The sequence below is a fragment of the Ctenopharyngodon idella genome, chromosome 15, assembly GCF_019924925.1.
Source record: "Ctenopharyngodon idella isolate HZGC_01 chromosome 15, HZGC01, whole genome shotgun sequence".
Lineage (NCBI taxonomy): Eukaryota > Metazoa > Chordata > Actinopteri > Cypriniformes > Xenocyprididae > Ctenopharyngodon > Ctenopharyngodon idella.
In genome coordinates, this window is record NC_067234.1 from 35,513,945 (window position 1) to 35,525,382 (window position 11,438).

Genomic DNA, 11,438 nt, shown 5'->3' on the forward strand with positions numbered 1-11,438 from the left:
TGACCATTAAACTGGACTGGCGATTTATTTTGCGCTCGTGCGATGTGAATCTCGTTTTATCAGAGGTTGAAACGATTGAATCTAGCGCCAAATAAATACATCTTAAGGTCAGACAGGCCCGTTCTTCAATGTTTCAGACATTTAAAAATAAACAGGCTAAATCTTTGAAATAAATAAAAAATGTAAATAGCGAAGCTAACGTTCTGACAAGGTTCTCTCAAGGTTATGAAGGAACGTTGTTCCAGTAACGTCATTAGAACGTTCGTTTATAATGTTCTCAAAGAGAAACAAAATAACAAATAAGTAACGTTTTAAGTTCTAAAAATATTTTAGTTCGATGTTCGTTGATAAAATGGAATGTTCGCATAACATTTTAAAAACTGGATATTTTGAACGTCCGGAGAACATTCAGAAATGACTTAATGACAACGTAAGCAAAAATATAGGCTATTTTTGTTTGCTGGGTAGTGATTTATTGCGTCTTAATTCAAGCGAGTGTTAGTTTAGATAAATAAATGATGTCAAATCTCAAACTAACTCAAATTTCGAGCAACATAATGTCAAACAAGATTCACACAAACACTATTAACTTACATACTTTATTCAAACACAATACTTGATTGCGCAAATATATAGGGTACCCTATATAACTTCTTGAATCTGAGAGAGAGAGAGAGAGAGAGAGAGAGAGAGAGAGAGGGAGGATGGAGGGAGGTTTGGAGGGAGGGGTTTGTTCAGGTCTTGTCCGTCTCTAATTAGCCGCCTCCTCCTCCTCACTTCAACACTATCTCACGGAGACGAAGACACGCGCACCGACCGCAGCCCGACTCACCGAACACCCGCACCGGACACCGGTCACACCGACTACTGATGCCCGCTGGAGCTCACAGAGAGAGACACACGGTGATACAGCATCTCAGATCAAAACAGAACAAAACAAAACAACTTTAAACTGACAGACAATCAGCGTGCGTAAAACTAAAGATCCATTACAGCCAGAAGGAGAGAGAGAGGGAGAGAGAGGGAGACAGGAGGAGAGAGAGAGAGACAGAGTTTATAGTCATGATGTCCTACATGAAACAGCCTCATTACTCTGTCAACGGCCTGACTCTGTCCGGAACCGGGATGGATCTCTTGCACTCCGCCGTCGGTTACCCCAGTAAGTATTTATTTAACTCCGTTTTCATTTTTGATTTATGCATTTATCATGTCATAATGAGAATTTAAAGGTCAGATGTGATATTTAATGCGCGTAAAAATGCGCGTAAAAGTGAAGATCGGCTTATCCTTAATATTTGTATTATTTTACTAGTTTAAAAAACGACATAGAACTGAAAAAAAAAAAAAAAAATAGTTTACAACTCTTGTAATGAAGTATTTATAAATATAAATGCGCTTTTAATATAAATATGAAACATCATGTGCTGCACTCCAAATATTAAAACTTTTTTTTATTATTATTATTTATGAGTTATTATTTTGCTTCTCAGAATGATGAAAAATATTGTGCGTTTATAATTCTTCATCACGACTAAATACAGTTACTGTAATCGAAAATATATAAAGTTTGTAGATTAGGCCTATAAATCGATAATATTTAATTTACCTTGTATAGAATTTCTGAATAAATTCGTTAAAAACCGAATGTTCAGTCAAAATAACGAATATGCATTTAAATGAGCTTTTAAAATATGAAAATGAGAATGATGAACTGAACTCATGTGAAAATTCACATCGACAATTTCAATTGTTTTTAAAAATAAAAACATGGTTTCGATAATTATGATATAAATAATATAATATAAGATAATATATACCTAATATACCTAATAATATAATATAAGATGTTTATTTCGTAAAAGTCTGTTCGTTTGAGATGAATGCCAAATGCGACATAATTAACACGGATGAATATCATAATCAGTGCTGCTATTGAGATCATTAATGCGAGTTTCCAGTTTAATCAATCATAGTTAAACAATTATATATTTTTATTAATCCACAGAGTCGGAAATATTAGACTATTTTAAGAAATTCAAAAACGCGTCGTTTCATTGATTATAAGGTTTATGGACTAAATAAAAACTATTCATAGATAATTCATAAATTCATGCTTTTAGGTGGAATAAAAAGAGATTCGATTATAATTATATTTTCGAACATATTGTGGAACAGACAGACAGAGATAGATAGATAGATAGATAGATAGATAGATAGATAGATAGATAGATAGATAGATAGACAGATAGATAGATGTACATTGAAGACGAGATGTTGAACTGTTGGTGTTTATGTGGTTTATTTTCAGACACTCCACGCAAACAGCGGCGCGAGAGAACCACGTTCACGCGTGCGCAGCTCGACATCCTCGAGGCGCTGTTCGCCAAGACGCGATACCCGGACATCTTCATGAGGGAAGAGGTCGCGCTGAAGATCAACCTGCCCGAGTCCAGAGTCCAGGTGAGTCCAGAACACCTGACAGCTCAAGAACACCAGGAGCTCAAGGTTTAGATGGTCAGATTTAGCAGGTGATCGTCATTCAGAACAAGATTCGACTTACTTTTTGATCAGATTCGACAGTTGCAACTGATTGTTAATTAATTACCTATATAATTCTTTAGTAATTAATTACACACACAGCTAACACTCACTAAGGTCCCATTAGTTAACACAAGTTAATGCATATGCCAACAATAAGCAAAAATGTTATTGTGCATGATGTTTACATGATGTATTTATTAGTCGTTGTTAACGTTAGTTAATATAAATACAGCTGTTCATTGTTAGTTCATGTCAGCTCAGGGCCATTAAATAATATTAACAGATACAACATTTGATTTTAATAATGTATTAGTAAATGCTGAAATTAACATTAACTGAGATAAATAATTATGCTTTAATAGTGTTGCTCATTGTTAGTTCATATTAACTAATGTTAACAAATGAAAAGTAAATATATTGTAAAGTAAATATATATATATATATATATATATAATCGATTAATTGTGAGTATATATATGTGTATATATATAATATGTATATATAATATAGTATATATTATAATAGTATATATATATATATATATATATATATATATATATATATATATATATACTCACAATTACAAGTAATCACGATTAATCAGTTTTTGTGGTATATTTGTCACACACACACACACACACACACACACACACGTATATATGAGTGTGTATATTATATATTTACAAACCTTTAAGGTAGATGTGATCAATTATGATTAATCGATTTGATAGCACTATATATATATAATCTCAGAAATACAAATAAACAACAAACAAAAAAAGTATTTGCTTACTGTTAAAAGTGTTGTTCATTGTTAGTTCATATCAACTAATGTAGTTTACTAATGTTAACAAATTAAACCTTATTGTAAAATGTTTCCTAAATATATATATATTTTAGTGCTGTCAAATCGATTAATTGTGAGTAATCAAATAATCACGATTAATTGATTATTTTGTTTGTTGTTTATTTGTATTTCTAAAATATTGATGCAGTCAAATCAATTAATCGCATCTAACTTACAAGTTTGTAAATGTATATAATATGTATGTATATGTATGTACAATATACACATATTTACAAACTTGTAAGTTAGATTAATCGCATCTAACTAAAAACTTTATAAATGTATATAATATATATGTATATGTATGTGTATGTATATATATATATATATATATATATACACACACAATATACACATATTTACAAAGATTTAAGTTAGATGTAGATGTTAATCGCGATTAATTGATTTGACAACACTAATATATATATATATACACACACACACACACACACACATCATAAAAAATACAAATAAACAACAAACAAAAATAAATGAATTTTAAACCACACTTGAGAAGTTCACGAGCAGAGATAACAGCCTCTTTCATGCGTTAGAAAGACATTACATGCGTCCTGGTCTGTAACCCGACTGTCTGTTTATTTGCAGGTGTGGTTTAAGAACCGCCGCGCCAAGTGCCGTCAACAGCAGCAGCAGCAGACCAGCGGTCAGACCAAACCCAGACCCCCAAAGAAGAAGTCCTCGCCCGCCCGTGAGCCCAGCGTCAGCGAGGCCAGCGCCAGCACCAACGGCCCCTACAGCCCTCCACCGCCTCCGCCTCCACCCGGCACGGCCATCACCCCGAGCTCCAGCAGCACCAGCGCCACAGTGTCCATCTGGAGCCCGGCCTCCATCTCTCCGCTGCCGGACCCGCTCTCGGTCTCCGGCACGCCCTGCCTGCAGCGCTCCGGCGGCTACCCCATGACCTACACACAGGCCCCGGCCTACGGGCAAGGCTACGCCACCTCCTCGTCCTATTTCACAGGGCTGGACTGCAGCTCATACCTGTCTCCCATGCACCCGCAGCTGTCGGCCACCGGCGGCGCTCTCAGCCCCATCACCGCTTCTTCCATGAGCGGCGCTCTCAGCCAGTCGCCCGCGTCGCTGTCGTCTCAGGGCTACACCGCCGCGTCGCTGGGCTTCGGCGCCGTCGACTGCTTAGACTACAAAGACCAAACGGCGTCCTGGAAACTGAACTTCAGCGCCGCGGACTGTCTGGACTACAAGGACCAAAACTCCTGGAAGTTCCAGGTCCTGTAGGGCGTTTAGAAGGGAAAGTCAGTGCGCTCTTAAAAATAAAGGTTCCAAATGAACCATTTTTGTGAACCTTTCAGTGAACAGTTTTCTTATTGTGCATTTTAAAATGAAACTTTTGTGCAGTAGAAGTGTTAAAGGTTCTTCACGGAAACATCGATGAAGAACCTTTATGTTTAAGAATCAGGGTGATCACGTCATACCCATATTCTGAAGCACAAATGAAGCGTGGACAGAGGTAAAACTGACTGTCAAGCACCGAGGATGACAACAGTAAAGATATAGATTTATAGTTTATAGATAACGACACAGAGGAACGATATCATTGGAATCACTCGATGAATGATAAAACATTGACAGCCAATCAGAATCCAGCGTGGACGCTGATATGGTCATCGTTACTGGTGTAAACAGACCTTTAGTGTCTGTCTTGATTATTTCGAATGAAGTGTAGCTGGTAGATGATAGATAAACGAGCAGGTTCTTAATTATTTAGCTCGTCCAGTAAAGCAGTGACTTACACCTCAATCTGACAATCATCATCTGTACTGCAAAGGCTCTGTCTGATTGTTTTAGGACTAGATGATGTTTCATCCTTCAGAATCCCATGAAACATATTCTTATATGTTTATAAGCTGCTTTTGATACTGAAGAAGGAAGATGAATGTGTGCTTTTGTGTCAGATAGACACGTCTAGAGCCCGAGATGTTACATGTGTGTTTTATATGTTTCTTTAATTGATATTATAATTAGATCACAACATCTGTTGTTTCTTCTGCAGCTCTAAACCTGTTTGAGACGTATTTACTGTCATTCTGACGCCACGCACTCTTTCTTTTAAATGTCAGACTTTACTTGAATGAAATGATGTGTTGAGTTACATGGAATTAAACTCTCTGACTCTTATCGTTTAGATTCTGCCAACAATCAGTGTTTGTTTTATTCGTCAATCTCAGGGGTTTCGCTAACAGGTTTTATAGGCTCCAACGCTGTGAATGTTTGTTTGTACAAAATCATTTTTTTCAAATCAACACTCTTTTCTGTCTTTGTTTGTAATGTCCTGCTTTTTCATTGTGTTTGCTTTTAGAGTCTTGTAGATTTCAATGAGTTATAAATAAACATTTCTTTCCATAAACACAGGAGTAGTCGATTATGTTAGTTTTGTAATTAAGTCTTTTTGTTTAGAGCCAATTTAAAAAACAAAATAAGATCTTTTCAAAACAGTAAAACCAATGGGCGGAGTCTCATGAAAACTGTTAAATATCAATAAGAAAACAGATTTTTAGGACCACTGAGACTTTATTGTGACATTATTTTTAAGACTATTAATTTACACCAAAATTACTGGAATGTTGAGAGGATAAATGAGGGAATATATACATAAACAATTGAACAAACAAACAAACAAATAAATAAATACACACATAAAAACAAAAAAAAAAATAAATAAAAAAAATAAATAAAAAAAAATAAATATAACAAATTTTATTTGTTATATAAATTTATACTTTTTTATCAATAATAAATAATAATAATCGCAAACTTTATTTAAATGGTTAAATATCATATATTAAATTTTCTTTATGCACAAATTGTTTCATTTAAATTTGGGATTAATTATGAACTGGAAATATTTTTATGAAATTTTCTCAATAGAGACATCTGCGTGCACACACACACACACACACACACACACACACACACACACACACACACACACACACACACACACACACACACAAACATACACACAAATATGTGCACATTCTCACACATACTCACATACAGTACACACACACATACACACACACACACACACACACACACACAGACTCACAGACACATGCACACACACACATATGCACACACGCATGTACACACAAATTTATTAACCCATGTTGGTCACTCATGTGTGTTGTGAGAGAGAGATGCAAAAAGAAACAAGTTGACATGGAAGGAAGGGTCACAGAAGTGTGTATGTGTGTGTGTGTGTGTGTGTGTGTGTAATCTGGATGGATGCAACATATGGCGTGTTCAGTGCAGACGGGCTCAGAGACTCTCAGGACTTAAAATATGATTCATTTCTTTCCCTCTAATCCACAGACACATCAGAGCCGGGGTTCCTCCAATTTGCCTTTAATCGATTCCTAATCCCCCCCTCCCCCCCTCCCCACACACACACACACACACACACACACACACACACACACACACACACACACACACACACACACACACACACACACACACACACACACACACACACACGTGGGGCAGAATGAATGAATAAATACGTACACTTTTAAATATAAAGGTTCCAAAGGTTTTTCTTTTTTCTTTTTCACATTGATGCCATAGAAGAACCATTTCTGGTTCCTCAAAGAATCTTTCAGTGATCAGCTCTTAAAAGAACCATTTTTTGTTTCCTTCTGTGAAATGGAATGTTAAAGTTTCTTCTTGGAACCATTAATGACAATAAAGAACCTTTTCTTTTTTTTTTTTTTACTCCAATAGTAATTATGAACATGGCTGTGTGTGTGTCTGAATGTGAGTGTGTGTTAATTAAGACTGAAGTATATCTATTCTATTTTCTTTTACACACACGTCTACTCTCACATATTGCTGTGTTTATGAATAAAAACTCTCCATATTTATAAATAAATTCCTCCATATTTAAAAATAGATATAAACACATATAATACCTGCAGCCTGATTTGAAGAAAAGATCCTGAATGTCACCTTCACATCATCATCATCATCATCATCATCATCATGTCGTGTCTCACCTGTAAAACACAAACTAATTGGATTGACTGTCATTATAAAGACTCTCATAGCTTCAGGCTTCAACACTTTTAATAATTATTCTTTCAAAAATCCCATGACATGTAAATGAATCTGTTTAAATGTTCATTGTAGACACACACGTCATTATGAAGTTTATCACTTAAAAAAATAAATAAATAAAAACATCATTAAAGCTAAAGCTTAGTTCAGTTGCCTAATATTAACAGTGATGAAATATCTCCATCAGTCTTTTGATGGTAAGTTTACATTTGGCTTTTATCTCTGAAATGCAGAATTGAAATGTAACTTTACAATTAGCCTCATTGTTTAACATTAGTTAATTCCTTGGATAACATAAACTAACAATGAGCAATATATTTCCTACAACATTTATTATCTGTGTCAATGTCAGTAAAAATACAACTGTTCATGGCTTATTCATATTAGTTCAAGGTGCATTTACTAATATTAACAGATACAGCTGTTTTAAAATAACGTGTTAGTAAATGCTGAAATTAACTTGAACTAACAATGAACAATACTTCCACTGCATTAGCTGATTTAACTAATGTAGTTAACTAATGATAATTAATTATAACTGATCCTTATTGTGAAGTGTTACTGAGTTTGCACAGAGGGATGACTATAATTACATACTTGCATCAGCTTCATCTCTGATTGTCTCTCTGTCTGTCTGTGTCTGTCTACAGTGTCTGTCTGTCTCTGTGTTGGTTTGCAGTTTGTTATTTTTACTGATCTAATTTAGAAAATGTTTCAATCCTCTTACGGTCCAGCGTTGTACAAAGTGAATTAGTCTGGATTATTGTGTCTCTCACTTTACTCTTTCCCAGTCTCTTTTACTCTCATATCTTTTCTTCAGTGTCTTCTCATCCGAATCAGAGCAGCTTTGTGTCACTCAGTGAGTTTCATGAGTGACTGACGCTGGACAGACATTACCTGATCTCCATCTTTCATGAAGACCTTCAGTTTCCACCTCCTGTGAGACGGTTCAGTGCAGATTAAACAGGTTCAGACATTCATCATTCCTGCTGATGACCAGCAATATTAATTAAAGCTCAGTTTTACATTCAACCTTTAAGATTTTTTCTGTGACATTATTTTCAAGACTACATAAAAATTACTGCAATGACTAAGGTAAAAATCAAAGTTAAAAAAAAAAAAAAAAAAAAAAAAAAAATATATATATATATATATATATATTAGTGCAGTCATATCAATTAATCGCGAATACATAATACATAATATATGTGTGCAAATACGTAATATATATGTGTGTGTGTGTGTGTATATATATATATATATATATACACACACACTGAACAAAATTATAAACAACACTTTTGTTTTTGCCCCCATTTTTCATGAGCTGAACTCAAAGATCTAATACTTCTTCTATGTACACAAGAGGCCTATTTCTCTCAAATATTGTTCACAAATCTGTCTAAATCTGTGTTAGTGAGCACTTCTCCTTTGCTGAGATAATCCATCAGTATCTGGTGTGACCACCATTTGCCTCATGCAGTGCAGCACATCTCCTTCGCATAGAGTTGATCAGGTTGTTGATTGTGACTTGTGGAATGTTGGTCCACTCCTCTTCAATGGCTGTGCGAAGTTGCAGGATATTGGCAGGAACTGGAACACGCTGTCGTATACGCCGATCCAGAGCATCCCAAACATGCTCAATGGGTGACATGTCCGGTGAGTATGCTGGCCATGCAAGAACTGGGATGTTTTCAGCTTCCGGGAATTGTGTACAGATCCTAGCAACATGGGGCCGTGCATTATCATGCTGCAACATGAGGTGATGGTCGTGGATGAATAGCACAACAATGGGCCTCAGGATCTCGTCACGGTATCTCTGTGCATTCAAAATGCCATCAATAAAATGCACCTGTGTTCGTTGTCCATAACATACGCCTGCCCATTCCAGAGACCCTGATGAGGACGACGAGCATGCAGATGAGCTTCCCTGAGACGGTTTCTGACAGTTTGTGCAGAAATTCTTTGGTCATGCAAATCGATTGTTGCAGCAGCTGTCCGGGTGGCTGGTCTCAGACGATCTTGGATGTGAAGATGCTGGATGAGGAAGTCCTGGGCTGGTGTGGTTACACGTGGTCTGCGGTTGTGAGGCCGGTTGGATGTAAGGCCAAATTCTCTGAAATGCCTTTGGAGACGGCGTTTATAATCGACGACACAATAATCATGCTGTCTAATCAGCATCTTGATATGCCACACCTGTGAGGTGGATGGATTATCTCGGATTATCTGAGGTCAATTGAGAGACTCAAACACAACTATTAAAAAAGGTTCAAACAGTCACTGATGCTCCAGAAGGAAACACGATGCATTAAGAGCCGGGGGGTGAAAACTTTTGAATTTGAATATCAAGGTAAATTGTACTTAATTTGTCTTCCGGGAAACATGCAAGTATCTTCTGTTGCTTCCAAAGGGCAGTACTAAGTGAAAAAAAAAAAAAGATATTTAAACAAACTAAGAAAAATTTCGACATCATCCTGTTCAAAAGTTTTCACCCCCCGGCTCTTAATGCATCGTGTTTCCTTCTGGAGCATCAGTGAATGTTTGAACCTTTTTTAATAGTTGTGTTTGAGTCTCTCAATTGTCCTCAGTGTGAAAAGATGGATCTCAAAATCATACAGTCACTGCTGGAAAGGGTTCAAATATGCAAAAATGCTTGAAAACTGAAGAATCTGCAGGACCTGGAGGATTTTTCTGAAGAATATTGGGCAGTTTAACTGTTCAGGACAAACAAGAGACTCATGAACAACAATCACACAACAAAAAACAGTTGTAGATCATCCAGGTAACCACACACAGTATTAAGAATCAATGGTTCACATACTTTTGAACAGGATTATTTTAATAAATTCAACTTTTTTTTTCTTGTCGAATATATAAAAATCTTTCATGTAAAATATCTTACTCAGGACAGTACTAAACAAAAAATAACATGCATTTTGTATGATCGCTCTTATTTTGTTAAAATTATTCACATTTTCCCAGATTCTGCAAGTGGTTCACATACTTTTTCTTGCAACTGTATATATATACACACACACACACACACACACATGTGTATATATATATATATATATATATATATATATATATATATATAATGCATATATATACACATTTATAATATATGTACAAACTTTTATGTTAGATGCAATTAATCGTGAAAAAAGCTGACTAATTGATTAATCACGATTAATCGATTTGACAGAACTAATATATCACTGAATGACATTTTAGTGGGTGTTTTCTTTAAATCATGGTAAAAATGTATTATAGTCTTTTTTTTTTTGCTCAGAAAAATATACATATACATTCTAATGTACGGGGGAAAAAAACAAAATGTAGAGCTGTATCACACTTTTATTTTTTTTTGACGCTTGAAACCCCCTATTCGTCTTCGACCCATATATATATGCATATTATATATTATACAATATATAATTATATTTTATATATTATTCATTTACACCAAAATTACTCCAGTGAATAGAGTAAAAGTAAAATAAAAATATAATAATGATAATTATGAACATACATCAGAATCGTCGACCATTAGGGCCGGGCAGAAGCTGATACCCGTGTTAGGGGGCTCTACAGCACCGCTTTGAATTCACTCTGAAAACTTTGTCCATATATCATATCCTGCATGTATATGTATGAAACTCGGTACACATATAGAGCTTATTGAGTTTAACATCTTTCGCACCGCAAGTCATATGGTCTGCCAAACAGAAAGTCAGCTTTTCGAGGGTTTGTGAAAATCGCACGTGCTGAACTTTTTAATACTGCTGCTTGTGAATTCATGCGAAGTCGGTCAACATGTCATGACATGAAATTCATCTAAACTTAAATGATATCATTAATGTGGCTGTTGTGGTTGGCTGCAGTAAATGTGGCTTATTCAAATGACTTTGACATAGGCCTTTTTAAATTTACCCGCTTTAAATGCATGTTG

At 35.5% G+C, this 11,438-nt stretch overlaps 1 protein-coding gene across 1 annotated transcript; it reads left to right on the forward strand.

Moving 5' to 3' along the window:
- The first annotated feature begins 798 nt into the window (after window positions 1-798).
- On the forward strand, window positions 799-4,735 carry otx5 (orthodenticle homolog 5). Its single transcript, XM_051862549.1, has 3 exons — window positions 799-1,159; window positions 2,309-2,460; window positions 3,995-4,735. The coding sequence occupies exons 1-3, from the start codon at window positions 1,063-1,065 to the stop codon at window positions 4,643-4,645; spliced, it is 900 nt and encodes a 299-aa protein (XP_051718509.1). The 5' UTR covers window positions 799-1,062; the 3' UTR covers window positions 4,646-4,735.
- The last annotated feature ends 6,703 nt before the right edge of the window (window positions 4,736-11,438 follow it).

Excerpts from the sequence above, each read along its gene's own strand:
- otx5 (XM_051862549.1), top strand. The coding sequence starts at position 1,063 with ATGATGTCCTACATGAAACAGCCTCATTACTCTGTCAACGGCCTGACT. Across the intron at positions 1,160-2,308 it reads CTCCGCCGTCGGTTACCCCA|ACACTCCACGCAAACAGCGG; the intron begins GTAAGTATTTAT and ends GTTTATTTTCAG. Across the intron at positions 2,461-3,994 it reads TGCCCGAGTCCAGAGTCCAG|GTGTGGTTTAAGAACCGCCG; the intron begins GTGAGTCCAGAA and ends GTTTATTTGCAG.